This window comes from Micromesistius poutassou (genome assembly GCF_964030765.1).
Source record: "Micromesistius poutassou genome assembly, chromosome: 9".
Lineage (NCBI taxonomy): Eukaryota > Metazoa > Chordata > Actinopteri > Gadiformes > Gadidae > Micromesistius > Micromesistius poutassou.
The window spans coordinates 969396-987251 of record NC_140279.1 but is presented as its reverse complement, the minus strand read 5'-3'; the positions used below and the strand labels follow the sequence as shown (position 1 = coordinate 987251).

Sequence of the window (17856 nt, the reverse complement as noted above, 5' to 3'; positions counted from 1 at the left end):
CACACACACACACACACACACACACACACACACACACACACACACACACACACACACACACGGTTGTTTTTGATGTCTGGAAGTTATACATCAAATTTACACAACACAGCAAAAATATCTTTGAATGTAATAAAGTGGTTCATAACCATTGTCATAATCATAAAATAAACAATGACGTCTTTATTAAATTAAAAGATAAGCTGTGCTTCATAAATCGCAGATAGAACACTTGGGAATTGGATTGTTGTAACATAGTGCTACAGTAAGGGTAACCTTTCAACATTACAAGGTTAGCCACCACTTTTGTGTGTGTATGGGTGTGTGTGTGTGTGTGTGTGTGTGCGTGTGTGTGTGTGTATGTGTCTGTGTGTGTGTGTGATACTTTTAGATTTTGCATGTGTGATCTTAGATCAAGCATACTGAGGAATAGAGGAGCCTCCATTGCTCAGACTGATAACAAGTAACGCAAGACAAAGAGGCCCAGGAAGCAGGCAGCTGCTCCTGATTTGTGTGTGTGTGTGTGTGTGTGTGTGTGTGTGGGTGTGTGCATGTGTGGGTGTGTGGGTGTGTGCATGTGTGCGTGTGTGCGTGTGTGTGTGTGTGTTTGTCTGTGTGTGTGTGTGCGGTGTTCGTGCATCTGTGCACACTTATGTGTGTGCCTGAGTGTGTCAATTTGCATTCTCTCATGGGTTCCAACTGGAACTGTGCAGGGCATTCTGGGTAGGAGCGTCTGGAACTGTTTTAAAGGATGACCGAAGCAGGGATATCCCTTGAAGCTAGTGCCTGCTGCATAGACAACAGCATATTAACGTTTCTCAGTGTCAGAGTGATACAAAAACAGGCCGTTTTTGTTGCATTTGTATGTGTGAGGAATGAAGAGGAATGCAATTATTTAAACGGAAAGATAATGCAGATAAACTCAGGTATAGACAGCCTCATGTCAACATTAAATAGTATACCTGCGGTTCGTCCAAACTTATCACTCTCTTAGCTCTCTTAGCTTATCGCTGAGCTGTTTCTAGTACAAATATTTCCCTACAGGATTAGGAGGAAGCTGAAGGACAGTTCATGAACATAGTTGGCTTGGGGTTGGGGGGGGGGGGGGGGGTAGCCAACATGAACTGTCTCCGACCCTGAAGTGACCCAACAGTCACTCCCGAGATTGGAGTGCAACAATGAACATTTGCCTAGGAACGGTGATGACGTACTGAGTGTATTGAGACAATAGTTGCCCTCCGCTCTGCAGACATAGCAGACCACACTATCAGTACCTGGCTAATCGCTGATCCCACGGGACATCCATGTTCATCCTGCTCTCACCAAACCTAATCCGACAGAACTTGTGGCTAAACAGCATTCGGCCATAACCAGGTTGCACATGCAAGGTCTCGTTTGTTTTTGTTTCATTTAATGTAAGTGTATCATCAGTAGTACAACTTTAGGTTTTTTGTGCAAAACCGGCGAAACTGAGTCCTGACTAGTTGCAAAGAATCCTCTGAATGGCATCACGGGCAGGAGGAATGGCACATACACATTAGCAACGGATGTCTGAGCTGAAGATAATTCCAGCTATTCTAGAGCTACTTGCAGCAGATTAATCATCAAATCAGACCAGACATTCTCAGTGTTGTGATTGGTTGCTGGACAGGCAGATGGGAACTCCTACTTTCTTCCAACATGTGGTGGTAGGACTATGTTTGAGAAAGACGTTTATCAAGGTAGCAAAAATAAACCCAATAGCCCTGAATCCTGGAGCCACATCATACAACTCTGCCACTGACATTATAAATCATTAGCCCACTAACCACTACTCAGGAAATAACATTAGAGCTTTTGAGTGAGAAAGTACACCATTATAGGGTGATTAGTTTAAGCCTTCCTCTCCAGATATTTAAACAGACCTCAGGGCATAATTATTATTCAGTACTTATTTTTCTTCCAACTCTTAACTTTCCTCCTAAAACTGGTTGTAAATTCGGCGTGTGATATTTTATATCCATACAAGGGTTGATTGACATTCAGAAAACAGTTTTGATTGTGTAATATGCATCATATCATATCATATATGTATCATATTACACAATCAAAACTGTTTTATCAATGGAGTAAAATGTGTACTATTTTGTCAATGGATTGTGAAGGTCAATACAATGGGTCAACTTTTTGGTTTTGTCGTAAATTTGAACTATTTAATCAATTAAAACGAATATTTTGGAGGGGAGAGGTAAAAATGATTGTGATATATGCCACCAATACATACATCACCTAGGTTCACAATAAAATAAAAATATTATGTACAATTACTGTAAGGTTCAAGCTTATTCAAATTCAAATATATAAATTAATTGGAGTGATTTACCAATAGAAAATTATCTTTTGAGCAAATGATGCACAAAGGCCCCATCTAGTGGCCATAAGGAAGTGAGCACAATAACAAAAACGTGTTTGTTACATTTTTGCAGCACATCTTCACGGACCTTTACAATATTTTTTCTAATATGGTTGGATCGGTAAATTAAACCGCGGATTGATGTTACAACTTCATTATATACGAGCATTGATCGTTTATTTGGCTGCATATTGTCCCTTTTGATGCCCCGTAGACAATTCCTCCACTGGTTTCCGTTTAAAAATGGCGGAAGCACCTCCATGGCCCTGCCGGTTTTTCTGTCATATATGCTCGGCAGAGATTAGTCCTCGTCTACCAGTAAGTACAACGAACCGTAAGACCGAGGGAACAATGCGTGTGATGAAGCAGTGGCTACGGGCCGCCAATGCGTGCGGCGCGGCGGCCGATAGCGCGGAGTTGGCCCGCTGGCGTCCGGCTCCTCCTATGCACCCAGCGCTAGCCGGTAGCTAGGTAGCCTCTCAAGTTCACAGGCACAATAAAGCCCGTCTACAACATCGCACGGCACCGGGGCGCCGGGGAACACAAACAGCATCTATGCAAACGTTAAATTGGGTGAAAATACAAGTATCAGATGTGTCGGTTGTGTTTTATTATTGCACACAACCGCAGGCCTGCTGGTGTTGATCACTGTTGGAAACAAAGGTATTGGGTTGACTTTAATGTGGACGATGAGCCGATACTACAGCGGCGAGCAGGCAGCCACACCATTGTTGACCTTTTTCCCCCGTGCAATACCATCTAGCACACTGGGATAATGCATCATGGAAATAGACAAAGGCTTGGCCTAAACATGACCCTAATTATACAGTAAAAAAAACGTAATAACTCGCACGTCGAGACAATGGCGTATGGCTGTGAACTGGGTGGGAATGGTGCGTGAGGGATGGCGTTACTGTTGTGGTGTACGCAGCACGGGTGTTTTATTGGCATCTTGAGGGTAGGCTTAACCCAACTACGAGGAGGCTGAGAGGGAAACAGACTTCCGTGTTGCGTTCTAGAACAATCCACAATAACCGCTCACTTACACTGAAATACAAAGCAAAGAATTTAAGAAAGGGTGGCATGTTATATGCATGATGGCTTGCCTCATAACTTGATTTTTGCCCTAGCTAACGCAAGGGTAATGGTTATTTCAGAGGCTGGGTTAGGCCGATGAAGAGATTAGAATCCACAAAGGGGTAGTGGTCTGTGTTGCTAGAACCTAACAGAATTACAATGGGGGACTGTGCCTGAGCCAGCCATCAGACATATGAGTGTTGCACAATCTACAAATCTTGGTATCTCTCTTTATAACACAGAAAAATGCATTTCCTAATATCTATTGTCAATAATGAGTTGATTTATATTTACGTAGCATTTTCATTGTTGGGATAAGATGTAATCTGTTAACCATTTTTCTTACAATTTGATGTTATTTTGTATGTTCTTTACAGGATTACATATGCCCACGATGTGAGTCAGGCTTCATTGAAGAGCTGCTGGAGGAGAGGAGGTATGTAGTCATAAACCACCAGTTCGGTTTAGTCTTGGTAATAACCAACAAAAGTAACCTTCATCCCAAATGCAAGCCAGATGATATGGATAAGCATTACCACTGATTGATTCATATGAATTGAAGGCGAAAATAAATAATGTACTTACACAGATCGGACTGGATCAATCTTTGGTTTGCACCAGAATTATTATCTATCGATGACCTCTATCCACATCTCTATATAGATGTATATCTTTAATTCTTTGGGGGTGATGTCTATCGGTTACTAACTGTTTTGTTGTGTCGTCTGTTTAGTGCTGACAACGGCTCCTTGCCCTCCATTTCCACTGGGGAGCAGAACCAGCAGCCATTTCAGGTTTTTATTTACTTTTTTTGGTTGCAATCGTGTAATGCTGTGAAATGGGGTGCCTCAAAGAGGTGCTACGGTAGCCTGACATCACCAGACCAATTCAAAATTAAGTTTATTATTATTATTATTATCAACCAAATGCGTCCGGACGCAATTTTTTTAGACCTACACAGCCGATATGATTGTTTTAAATGAGTCCAATTTCTAACCCCACTTGTAGCCTAGCAGATAGGTTTGGGAATTGAAACTGACATTTCACTCACAACAAATGCCCACATACTTACAGTTACAGTAGTTTAGTGCGTACATACGTCAAGTCAAACGTGTGTTCGCTTATGTTTCAGAATGTGGACCAGCACATGTTTACATTCCCATCCGGTTACGGCCAGTTTGCTCTGGGGGTCTTTGACGACGGCTTCGATACGGGAGCCGGCCTCGGAGCGGAGGACAACCGGGACGCGGAAAACCGCCAGGAAAGGGAGATGGGATCACGGCAGCGTTACGGTGCTAGGCAACCAAGGGGTCGTCATGGCTCCCGGCGGCAACCTGGGAGGCATGAGGGCGTGCCGACTTTAGAGGGGTAAGGAGGCACCGTCACTGACACGGTGCAATGCTGGACTTGATACACTCTCTCCTTGTGCACCTACTTATCCCTGGTGCCCACAAATATATGACTATCCTTTATTGGGCAGTGGGATAATTATTTTAGATTATTGTTTTATTTCCCCACATAATATCTTGTACACTTGTTCACTTCATCTAGAATCATCCAGCAGCTAGTGAATGGAATAATTGCACCGACTGCAATGCCAAATATTGGAATTGGACCCTGGTAAGTTTGACCCAAGATAAATGTAGACAATTAAAGTTCAACTAAAGAGTTAGCTTTCCGACAGGCTGTTCTTACCATGTTGCCTTTGTCCACAGGGGTGTACTGCACTCAAATCCTATGGATTATGCCTGGGGTGCCAATGGACTAGATGCGATAATAACACAGGTATATACAGGGTTGTCCTTTAAGAGTTTGATGCCGTTAACATTTGTGCTTATGTACGGACCTCATTCAAGTCTATTTGCTTCTAGTTGTTGAACCAATTTGAGAACACGGGACCACCGCCTGCGGACATCGATAAGATAAAGAGCCTCCCCACAGTACAGGTCACGGAGGAACACGTCGGTAAGGAACCTTGTCTCTGGACACTGGCGCACACAGGGAGAGGCTTAGGGTCAGGGATACCAAACTCAATTCAACATGTAAAATGCACTTTTATTATTTTGTGATATTTTCAGAGGAGACTTATCAATCTTGTCAAAGGGTCAATAGTCAACTGGAAACTGGTAGTTACATTTTATCATGCTGTTGGGATTATAAACGGTTATGGTTGGGCATAAAAAGAGGCATGATAAGACCAACGCTATGGCACCAACCTTGTTCTTTGGGCTTCTTTGTAACATGCCACGTGCTGGCATGATCAGTTCAACTGTCTTTTCCTACAACAAAACCAACATATTGATGATACGTTAAGTGGCTTGACTAAAGTAGAAGTAGTTTTACCATTTATTCAAATCCTGATTATCTCACCTGCCTTCTTTTCCAGCATTATCTCTAGAATGTCCTGTGTGTAAAGAAGATTACAGTGTTGGAGAAAACGTCAGGCAGCTTCCATGCAATCATATGTTCCACAATGATTGCATAATACCCTGGCTGGAGCAGGTAATGGTCATATTCCTCCCTGATATTTTCCTCTATGTACCCTGTACTTATTACGAGCAATCAAACTAAACCGCATTGCAATTTTCTCTGCATTCTCCTGTCCAGCATGACACTTGCCCGGTGTGCCGGAAAAGCTTGAGTGGTCAAAACACGGCAACAAACCCTCCAGACCTATCAGGGATGAACTTTACCGCCCCCTCCTCCTCCTCCTCCACACCTTCATCTGCCAGCTCAACGAGCAACGAGCCGCCTGCAGATCACTTGTAAAATACAACAAATAAACACTCGACCATCACGCCTATCGAGCCCTTCAACGCTTTTAGGCAGTCACACACCTCTCTCTGGGTCTCTGTGCTTGATGGCCACCCCTTGACCTCATCAGAGGTGCCCCCTTCCTAGTCTAAGATGGAGGAATTGACCACAGCGGTTTCCTCCTCAAAGGCACTCAATCAAGACCGAGGCAGGAGCAGTGTGGTACTCCTATGAGGACCGGGCTCCCAGGGAGCAGCTTGGATTGTGTTGGGCTTCCTGCCTGGTAGGACAATTACCCCACGGGGGGTTCAACTAGCCCAGGGAAAAATGTATAAATCCAAAGTAGGAGAAATTGTCAAATGAGGACAAACCTTCTGTTGTTTCCCTTTAGAGTTGTTGACTTAAAACTGAAATCATGGATGACAGAGGCATTTATTTTCTATAGCCTGCATATCACAACTTTAACTAAATGTACTGTTTAAGGTTTGGGAAAGTACACATTCAAGTTCATGGTTTTTATTTATAAGACGTCAAAATATCTATTCTCTAAGCAAATTTTAATCCCCTTAATGATTTCAGCTTTCAGATGTGGTTTAGTTAATGTTAGTTTAGCAGTGAACCAGCAATGCACCGTTATATATTTTTTGCACTTCATATGATGTGAAACTATGCAGTGACTTTGTTCTATTTGAATAATGATCACTGATACTCATTAATAATAAATAGCCACTTATAAAGGGATGTTTTATTCATAGTATGTTATTCAGGGTCAAAATGCATCTCGGCATTTGCCTTTTTTAACTTGAATTTGAGCAGAAATTTCCTGTTGACAATTGGTCTACAGATTATGTGTAAAAAAATAAATGCACAAAATGAGCTGATGTGTTGGTGTATATATATGTGGGTGCTACCACTCAACGTCACATGACTTGTCTTACTGCGTGACCTTTAGTGAAAAGTCTACTAAACGCTGGTAGCTGGAGTGAAAACATTGGTCTGGTAACCATTTTATATTTTTTAACGCTGCACTTCTGACCAATAAATCTTCGAGTAATTAGTTTATTACTAGGGCAACTCATATGCCTTCTTAAATGGATGGGATTTTTAAAGATGTATTGAAAAAGTATGGTGTCTTTGTCTCTTTCTTATGTTTACACATTCTAAGAGCATTTTTAAGCCAAACTATGGTTCAGGCAACTCGTGATGAATCTTCAGTTTGGAATTGAGCATTGTGGGGTAGATGTATACAGCCTATAGGCCTATAGATCATAAATAGTAGATATGTAATACACTGTGTTTAAGGGTAGTCCTAAGTTATCCATCTTACTTTTACTGACCTAATTGATTCATTTCCATAAGTACCAGTGAGCAGCTATTAAAAATATCAACACGTCCCTTCCTTCATGGTTATTTGTGTTGTATGATTTCTGATAATGGCGTGTGTGTGTGTGTGCTAAAATTGTGTTTTGGCTAAGAGAATTCAGCTGTATTGTGAAACTTGATTTTGAATATGTCCTAAAATGTTTTACTTTAATCCCGAAATCCCGTCTTCATCCTCAAAACATTTTCTCTCGCATGGTCCTTATCGATTCGCATCGCCCTCATCCATCTCCTCGTCCGATCTTGCGTCCATTGTGTAGCCGTTTTCGATTGTTGCACAGCTCTGACATCCATCGTCCCGAAGTCCCGTCGGACGCCGTGACGTAATAAAAAAAAAAAACCGCGACGTAAAGATAAAACGTCACGTACGTGCTCGTTCACGGCGTGCGCGCGTGCAGTGCGACCACTAGAGGACAAGCAGCGCCGCAGTCGACGCTGTGTCAGAGCCAGCCAGCCAGCCTCTGGAGTCCATTACAACGTTATAATCCGACGATTCACTAGAAACTGCGGGTTTTAATCCAGTATTACAGACTCCGGCGTTGAGGACAGAAGTCACCATGGGGCGTGTGTGGGGTTTTATCGCCCTTTTGATGTGCTTTTATCGAGCTAACGCCTCGGCAGGTAAGACTGATGTTAGCCATGTTGTTCTACCCTGTCTTACACAGCCAGGGAACACGGATGTTAATGTTAGATGTTACTAGAATGGTTATTAACGTTCTGGCTGTTACAGGTGTTAGTACGGCCGTATACATGTCCAAATGGGCCTCTTCTGTCTACCTTCAGATGGTATGAAACGACCAAAACGAAGACTCGTACTAGCTAGACACACGAACCCCCTGACCCTATGGATGGGAGGCGGACCGAGCTATTTAAATGATCTTATTGACTTTTGTTCTTATTGAAATGTGCCCTGTTTGCGGTTTGCGTCATGTATAGCTACATTTTGCGGCTCGAATGACATAATTATGAGAGATTATGACGATCATATGATTACGCGATGGTTTTCCAGTCCGCAGGCTTGGAAGTATATTCTAGACCTACTAGTGTCGACATATATATATATCTTTGTAGGCCTATTATTATTATTATTTTGGGCAATTAGTCGAGTTGGCAATTCCAAATTGTGACTAACAATGATCTACTGATCGATTGTTTTCTTTGCACTAAAGAAGCCTTCCATCCTCCATTGGCTGTTAGAGGGGCCTGGGAGGATGTCAAACCATTGCCTCATCTTACGTTTGCGTCGGTTCTCATTGTGGAAGTAGGTTCAGTCTGAAGTGATAATCAACTCACTGACAGCCACCATGGGCCTATTTAATCCGGTTCTAACCAGTCGCGTTTTAGGGAGTTTGGATTCATTTTTCATGGTTGGTCGGCTCGGTCACGTGTGTCTTACGTGTTTACTTGGATCACGCGTGACTCAATTGGTGGCGAGTGCGTCGATCGGTGTCGGACGTGCTGCTTGAGGAGTAGCCCTCTGTGTTGCGACATGGAGGGCTGAGTGGTGTCACTCAATCAGCCTGACACACACAATGCAGGACATGGAGCTGGAGACTGTTCTGGCGTTGAGAAAGGACATCCTTAAAACATACTGCTATTAGAGGTGGCCCACAGCGTTCTCAGTGGTTTCTTTTTTTACAGCAATAAAGTAGTAAACTAGATAGTAAACTATTGGACATGTATACGTTTTGTTTGAAATGTATACCCTAGGTTCAAAACGACGATTGTAATACGTTTTCGTTGAACACAAGCCAGCCCAAAGTGACACCCCCTCACGTACTGAGCACTCAGAGTCGACCAGGAGTACAATCATTTTTATATGTCTTTAGATTATTAGGTGGGTCGGTTGGTAGAAATGAAGGGTTGGCACTAGAATCGATTGCAATCAGTCAGTCATGGGAATTTAATTTCGTGTATTGTATTTCAAAATGGCAAGATTAGCTATAATTATTTAAATATTGGTGATGACCATAACATAACCTTAGTTTCAGTCAGGAACTATTTACTTATTGACTTGTATTTAACGGTCCCAGTGTTATGTGCTTTACGTTGCTGCTCATGTAGGAACATTTAGCGGTCTCCGCTTCTAAATGTGGATCATAAAATGTTTAGGGTCTAGGTGCTTGTACTGCTTAACAGTTGAGATTAACAATATGGTGAGATCTTGCTGGGAACCTAGAAACCTTAAAAAAAGAGAGATTCACATTAAAATGGTTATATTTCAGGTTTATTTATAGGCCTACTGCTTCTTTAATGTAGTGTTCGAAATTCAATGTTTGTGCTCAGATAAAATTATATCCGGTACATTGTAGTAGCTGTTCCTGTCAAAAATTAAGCCGTAAATGTACTTTGAAGGGTACTTTGCGTTTTGGACAGTCGCCCTGGGATATCGTATTATACATTCTGTCTTTTCAAAGGAACTTGTATTGTTGGATTTTGAGTGTTGAGTAACTGAACTTTTAACATCTTGTCAAGATAAAGCATGTTTCCTTTGTCTTTTTTATTTTTTATTTTACGATTGCCAATGCCTAGTGATTTGAAACCTGTGCCAATGTCAATATAAGACAATCTATTGTTCACAGTGCAGCCCCAGTGAACTGTTTACACTGAATGAACTATTGAACTGTTTCTTACTCTTTAACGGCAGTTCGTTCACCCCCTGACCTTCTGTTGGGGTCTGTGTGTATATACACATATCATTACAATTATGGAAGACATTAGTGGCATGCAATTTTGAGATCATGGTATCCCATGTGGGAACCCAGCCTAACCTTTATTTAATGGTGAATGTGTGTGCGGCACGCAGCGTGAAGGTGCCCTTTGGTGCAACCTTTAGCAGAGTCCCACATGTCCAGCACGTTTCAGAAAACTGCATGTTTATGGAGTGAAGCAATAGGGTGTGCCTGCTGTGAAAACAATATTTAGGTGGGTGTTAACCTACGAGGTGAGTGTGGTGTACAAAGGGTTTCGGGGTGGGGGGAGCCATCTTGATTTTTGCTTGCGAGATGTGAGAAGGTTGTTCTCGCTGCTCAGACTGGGCTTGAATGTTTAATCATCAGCAGAAGGAATTGGAAGCCATGTTACATTTGCACAACACATTTCAGTCAATCACACAGCATTTGGCAAAGTTGTGGTTGGAAAAACTCCCCATTGCACTCATGAATCTTTCATGTAATTCATATAGCCATATTTCTAATCTCATTCCAAGCTCACCCACTCATATTTTAATTTCAGCATTGTGCATTTATGTCAGATGTTGGGTGCTGTTATTTACTGTAAATCATCTTTCATTTTCATGTGTTTATTCTTTTGCATGTTTCTTTATTTATTCTTTGCCTATTCTCTTGCAATTTTCATGCTGTCTTAATAGGGTACCATGAATTACGGATATTAATGGATTTGGATAAATCATTGCTTTACTCTTTTGCTTGCCCTCATTTAATGTCATCAATTAATTTCTGCTTTATTTTTTTTCTGTCTCTTTGCCTGCTTCTTCATCCATGAATCATTGCATTCAATCAACGGCCCATTTAATCCCCCCCACACGCTTTAACCATTGACCCATCCAAAACCATTGACCCATCCAAAACCAATATTAATGAATGATCCACAAAAACATAACCGACACACTGTGTGCCGGGCTCGCTGGACGCGGCGCCCAGCGGGGTTCATCAAGTGTCCCCTGTCCCAGACAAAGATCGTCTCTGGCCGGGCTGAGCTGCACTGTGAGGTGGTGGGCTCCCCTCTCCCCGAGGTGCAGTGGTGGTTCATAGAGGGCCACGAACCCAACGAGACCTTTACTCAGTTGTTTGACGGCGCGCGGGACGACCGCGTGCAAGTGAACGCCACGTACCTCGCACGCACCACGAGCACCATCCACCTCACTGACCTCGGCCTCAGCGACTCGGGCACCTACGAGTGTCGTGCCTCCAACGACCCCGACCGCAATGAGCTGAGGAAGACGCCCAAAATCAAGTGGATCCGCTCGCAGGCAAACGTTATTGTGATTGAAAGTGAGTGGGCGGGGCGAGGGTGTAGGAGGCTGCTCCCCCACCACTAGAGAAGTCCCGGAGATCTATCCACCCCCCCCCCCTCCGCTCCCACCACTCCCAGTTCCACCGCCCAGCTCCCCTGTCTCTCACCTGGTGTCAGCACTGTCCCTCTACCCCCCCCCCCCCCCCCATCCCTCGAGAACTCAAAGCCTGCACTAGACGCTTCAAAAGGTAGTCCGTGCTCTAGACCCTTTGTCCCCAACACTACACGCATTCCCAACCCAATCCCGACCCATTGTCTGCACTAGCCCTGAGGCATAGCTTTGGAACCATGTGTTTTTTTTTAAGTCGGGCCATACTGGTTATGCGGTTGGCTTCGGCACCACCTTAACTACCACACCCAAAGGGGCCATCCTACCTACAAGAAATTAGCAATTAACAAGCCTTTTTGACCTAAAGCAAGTCAAATCCTCTGCATGTGTCCGCTGTAACATCCTTCCCTCTAACTTTCTTTTTCTAAACTGCTAGCCTCTCGGTATGAAAACCAGTCTCCCACTTGCTGCCCAACTCTGATGCGATACGTTGCATTAATGTTGGTAGATTCTTCTCTTGACATTCTTGGTAGTTCTCTCAATCAAGTGATATCAGTAAGGATTTGGTGTACATTCTTTACATTGAATTTGGGAAAATTCCAGTTTTCCATGTAGACTGGTCATGGAGGAACAACCATGCATTGGCCAGTGACCGTCTAAGGGATGTGTTTAAAGTGTGCATTAGCAGCAATTCAACTTGGTCCGTCCTAAACCTTGACGTCTGCAATCGGTGTACTACAAAGAATGCACGTAAACCTATTTCCAACAAAGGCTGATTGTTTTGCTTCCTGTCCACAGCACCAAACATCATCGCTGAGCCGTTTGAAGTCTACAACCAGACCTCCGCCCTGCTTCGCTGCAACCTGACGGAGACCACCCTTCCAATCCAGGGCTCCCACTGGCTGTTGAACGGAAAGGTCATCGAAAGCTCAAAGTCCACTGGACCCTCTCCATACACTTCCCTTTCGTAAGTATCCGTACGCTTGACTTTTTTATTTTGGCGTGCGTTTTACTGGCATCTCATCGGTTATGAGCAGAAAGTTCATGACCATCTATGACTTTTATGAGTATTCTATCCGGACCAGCCTATTATTCACCTCGACTAGTACCTTGAGGGATTAAGACAACGTTTACGTTAACGACTCGTGAGAATAAACTCCTTTTTATACGCTCCACGGGCCCCCCTCCCTGTGATTCTGACCGTGTGATTCATGTTAAGCCATTAAGACCTATAGCGGTTCATTCTTATGGTTTAAACTCATGCAATTTATCTTCTACTGGACCTGTGTGCTCCTGCTCCCTCTCTAGCTCTAGCCTCATATTTATAACTGACATTTGCACGGCGCTGGCACTGCTCAGCATTACAGCCTTGCATTCTGTCCCCTCCCCCTCCATTTGGCTGCTTCTATTAGTGTTCCTGCTCGGGGGGGGGGGGGGGAATGGCTGATGGCACTTGGCCTGCCTGCTATGGTTGATGATTAGCAGAGATGGACCGTGCAGCTTGCCCAGTAGCCTTGGCTGCTGGGAGAAGTTCCCCTGGAGCTCCCCTCACTCGCTCTGACCTCAATTCCCTGTCGGCAAGCGAGGGCTGGCTGATACGCCATGAAGGGCTCCTTGTCCGTCCTGGTTAACCTTCCCAGGGCAGAGGTGAAACGCATCGTGCAGACTATGGTCAAGTCTGCAGATGGTCAGGTGTTAAAAAAAAATACTAATTATTCTGCTCAAATCACACCAAGAAGCAGAACTGCTGTTTTGCTGGACATGCTAGTGACTGGCTTGTATGGGACTTGCGGTCACTATGGGGACAACTTTAGCTTCTCAAGCAGATTGTTTCAACCGAATGCACACTTTTTTTGTCTTCAGGTTGGACAAGATCACCACGCATTCCGGTGGAAAGTACGAGTGTGTGTTCCTGATCGACCCACCTGTGCAGCAGGCGGTCGAAGTCAAAAGTAAGTCATCCTCTCCAATGTGCCACATCCCGATGTATCTGTGGTGGGCTAACATCGGCAGATAAAATCGGCCAACCGATGTATCGGTCGGGGCTCTATTTAATTTGCATCTCATTAATCCCTCTCCCTCAGCACCTCCCCACGTCGCTGCCTACAAACACTCTGAGAACGGCGACGAGAACGACAAGACCTTGCTGACCTGTGTGAGCCATGGCTACCCTCTCCCCAACGACTGGCTCTGGTTCAAGACCGAGGCAGACGGCTCCCTGTCGGTGAGGCTCTTACAATGGCTTCACGTTAAGCCGTGTCACGCCAAAACCAAGCGTGCCTTGACTAGCGTGTCTGTGGTTTGATTACAGACATACCGACTGTGAATTGGTTTTCTGGTCAAAACGTCTTTAACCGCGCGACGTTCTTTGTGTCCTTCAGGCCATCGTCAACAACACCGCGGACAAGTACGAGATCAAGAGCACCCCCAACAAGACGGCCCTGACCATCACGGCCCTGAACATAGAGCTGGACAAGGGGGAGTACGTGTGCTCCGGGGTCAGCGAGCTGGGCACCACCAGCGACCGCATCCAGCTGCGTGTCCGCAGCCGGCTGGCCGCCGTCTGGCCCTTCCTGGGCATCGTGGTGGAGGTCATCGTCCTGGTCACCATCATCTTCATCTACGAGAAGAGGAGAAAGCCCGACGAGATCCAAGACGGTAAAGCCCTTGTGATTGTCCACCTGTTCATAACGTAGCACAGGTTTTGTCTTTCTTTAGTTCACCGGGTGTTTAACTTGAATCGGTCATCAGCTGCATATTTTTTTGCATAGAGTGACTACGTAGCACAGGTTTTGTCTCTCTTTAGTTCACCGGGTGTTTAACTTGAATCGGTCATCAGCTGCATATTTTTTTGCATAGAGTGACTGAGAAAACGCTTCACGTGCCAAAACCGTGGTACATTTTCAGTGGAGTAATTGATGGACGTTCTGAACTGTGCGAGACATGGACGTTTGTAGCTTCAGCCCCACCATGTGTGTGACAGCCGTTTACCAACCAACTTAAAATGTATCAATATATTATAATTTAATTGTTCTCATGACCCTAAGATCGATTCAATCATTTTGAAGTTTGCCTTTCAATACTATGACTCGGTTGTGAGAGAACGTTTATTTTTTATTATTTACACTTTTACCTCCTTGTTTGCTGCTGCTTTTGCGTTTTGGTAAGTGATCAAAACTGCATGCGAGACTGAAGTGGTTGGCCTGAGTTGACCGCTTGGCAAGAGTGTGCGCATTTTAAATGACCACTTCCGATAGGAATGCACTCCATGACTTGATCACTCTTTCACTGGCCTAATGAGCTACGATTGGAGCAGCCAAATTCTGCTGATGCTTTCCCTACCTTGAAATTCAAATAATTGTTCAGCCAATGAAAGAGTCTAATAATAACCAGATAATTTAAAACTAGCGCCGTGGTTTGAAGTGTTTGTTTGTGGAACGATTTAACATTGTTTTTACATTATCTGCATGTTATTTGCAATGGCAATATAATGCATGTAAAATATGGGCAGGCTATATTCTTTTCAGGAACATTTTATATAACTTCTGACTTAATCCATCCAGCAGGTGATTAACCAAACCCTTCATACTGGAATGCTTTCCTGCTGTGTTGGATATTAATATTTGCACTGCTTGGTTCTAAGCCTTTTGTGCCATTGATGGCTATTGCATGAGTTTACAATGATTCCCTCACAGCTAGTGTAGCCATTTCTCATTCTTTTGAATAGTTGCCAACATACTTGTGTTTGGCGTTGTTACTCTTATCACAAAGATAATATAATATTTCACGAACGAATATTTCTCCAACGTAATCTTTAAAAGTCTAAACTGATTAAGTCTATCATGAATTTTATGAAGGTGTTAATGATTGAAAAAAAAAATGGAAACGTCAACATTTCAAAACCCTAAAATATAGTGAATCATCTCGAACATAATACACTGTTGCGCGACGGTGGGCATGCTCATTCAATTTGTCGCATCGTCATTGCCTTGTCCGAGTCGTGGTTTCAGACAATGCCATGTGTGAATGTGCTCAGGATGGGAAGAGGGGCATGCGTTTGACTGTCTTATGCTGCCGTCAACTGACTGGTTTGTTTTCTGTTTCCCTCCACTGATCAAATCCAGATGACGACTCAGGCTCTGCTCCTCTGTAAGTGGCCATGCGGATCACCCCCATACACACTTTCACTGTTTCACGTTTAGAATCGCATCCAACTGATTCCTAGGCATTTCTTTACATTATTTTGTTTAACACTTTTTTTTAACTTTTGTCTCTTTATAACTTTCGTGCTACTTTTGTTTTATTTCTTTACAGGAAGAGCAATTCTGACACCAACCACAAGGACAAGAATGTTAGGCAAAGGAATTCTAACTAGGACGCTGAAAGCGGGTGTGTACCTCAGCCATTCCTCTTCTTCCATTGCTGTCACTGTTGATCAAGGACAACATTTCATACTTTGACTGTGAAGATCTAAATGCGTCAAAACATTTTTTAGGTTTGCTAGTATATTCTCTAGTTCTAACTTCATTTGTTGGTCTTTTCCAGGTGCACATCTGGATGAAAACTATCCAGGATTTTAAAAAGCATTCAACACATACGTGGTATATTATGTAGTGCACCCTGCAATTTTTAAAAATACATTTCTGTGCTTGAGTGATGTTGTGAAAAATGGAAAGATGCATTGTTTTAATATATAGCCCTCTATAAATTGCAGTCAGGGAACATACTTCCACTCTTTTTTTTTTAGCCATAGTTCAAATATTGCATGCATTTTATCGCTGTTCTTGGTAAGTGTTTGTAGTGAATAAACAAGTGGAAAGTTATATTTATGGTTATTTTAATGGTTAATGCTTCCGATAGTGACCCTCAGTTTCATACTCCGTACTCCTGTACCTGTGGGATTGAAAGACCAACACTTGTCTGGCAGCACCAAGCCCGGTTTTGAAAAGGGTGTGATGTGTTTTTCATCCTAGTAACACTGCCGTTTTTCAGCAATAACCAAAACTCCTCACTTTTGTGTACCCTGACCTCAAGCCATTGCACAAACCACCCATGGTAGTTCTATATTTTGCCTTAACAGCTTTGAACTCTCCTGCTTTCCAAGATCATTCATTTTTTTTTTCTTCTAGTTGTGCTGTTTCAGTCACATGTATAATTAAATGCATGTATGAGTACACTGAATACTAGCCTGCCATGTTTTCTGCTGTAATAGTGCACTATGGTGAGAAGGCAAAATATTAGTGACACGAACCTCAAGCATTTGATTGACTCTTATGATTTGGTTTGATGCTTCCCTTGCCACGTGCACACCCACATTAACAACCCATTAAGGACCAAGTGCATGATGTTAACATTTGTATGTTAGAAAATAACCAAATCTAAAGTACAGAGTCTAACAGTTTGATTCAAGGAATTGATTTTGTCTATCAGGAGTTTTAAGTGTTATCCGAGATGGCCATAAACAGAAATGTGCCAGTCTTTTATTGACTACTTAGTCAATTCAGAAGCCATAAAATGACCTGAATTGTATTATGACTAAATGTGTTTTAAACTTGGTAAATATGAAAGCTCTGGTCAAATGTGTAAATTGCCTAATGCAAATTGGACAATATTGGTTGAAACTTCAATTTCAATAAAAGTTATTCGATTTGAGTTTGTCTACTTGATACAGTGCAATTACAAAGATACTTCTCAAACTGGACGCCTACCACCCTGATTCATCTTGCAACATGAGCCTCACCGTCCTAGGCTTCTGTTAGAAATGTCTGCACTGGCCCCAGCTGCTGTTCAGTTCATGTTGGGCAGTCAACCTTTTGTTTCTGTGTGTGTGGTAACTTAATTGTTTTCTAGACAAATGGTCCAGAAAATTCAGGACGGTAAAGGTTTTATAGATTGGCCACAATCGACTGCTCCGCTAGATCCTGGTCCATCTAAAACTCCAGTGCATGTGTTTTCATAAATTTGTACTGTATTTCTTGAGCCTTGCCTTTTCTGTTTGATTTGCTAATTGTGATTATGTAAAACTACAACTTACTACTTAACTCTGTAGTGTATAACTGGACTAGCCTTTACCCTTTGGTAAAATTCTGCTCGATACTACCATGAGCATAAAGAAGTACAGTTACAGCCACAAGGTGGAGCTGTTTATCCAAAAGCTAAAGCACATTTTTCT

General features: G+C 43.1%; 2 protein-coding genes across 3 annotated transcripts; both read left to right on the top strand.

Moving 5' to 3' along the window:
* Positions 1-2614: 2614 nt before the first annotated feature.
* Positions 2615-7451, top strand: LOC311352930 (E3 ubiquitin-protein ligase RNF126-like). Its single transcript, XM_084472757.1, has 9 exons — positions 2615-2707; positions 3844-3902; positions 4200-4260; positions 4599-4834; positions 5018-5086; positions 5182-5251; positions 5338-5431; positions 5853-5968; positions 6074-7451. Exons 1-9 carry the CDS (start codon positions 2633-2635, stop codon positions 6233-6235), a joined length of 942 nt encoding a protein of 313 aa, XP_084328883.1. The 5' UTR covers positions 2615-2632; the 3' UTR covers positions 6236-7451.
* Positions 7452-7994: 543 nt separating this feature from the next.
* Positions 7995-17336, top strand: bsg (basigin). 2 transcript variants are annotated; one of them, XM_084472758.1, is made up of 8 exons: positions 7995-8221; positions 12483-12651; positions 13548-13636; positions 13769-13908; positions 14066-14342; positions 15809-15833; positions 15999-16073; positions 16230-17336. In XM_084472758.1, the coding sequence occupies exons 1-7, from the start codon at positions 8158-8160 to the stop codon at positions 16057-16059; spliced, it is 825 nt and encodes a 274-aa protein (XP_084328884.1). In that variant the 5' UTR covers positions 7995-8157; the 3' UTR covers positions 16060-16073; positions 16230-17336. The 2 variants fall into 2 exon arrangements, with proteins under 2 accessions (XP_084328884.1, XP_084328885.1); XM_084472759.1 differs by lacking the exon at positions 7995-8221 and adding an exon at positions 11184-11613.
* Positions 17337-17856: the final 520 nt, after the last annotated feature.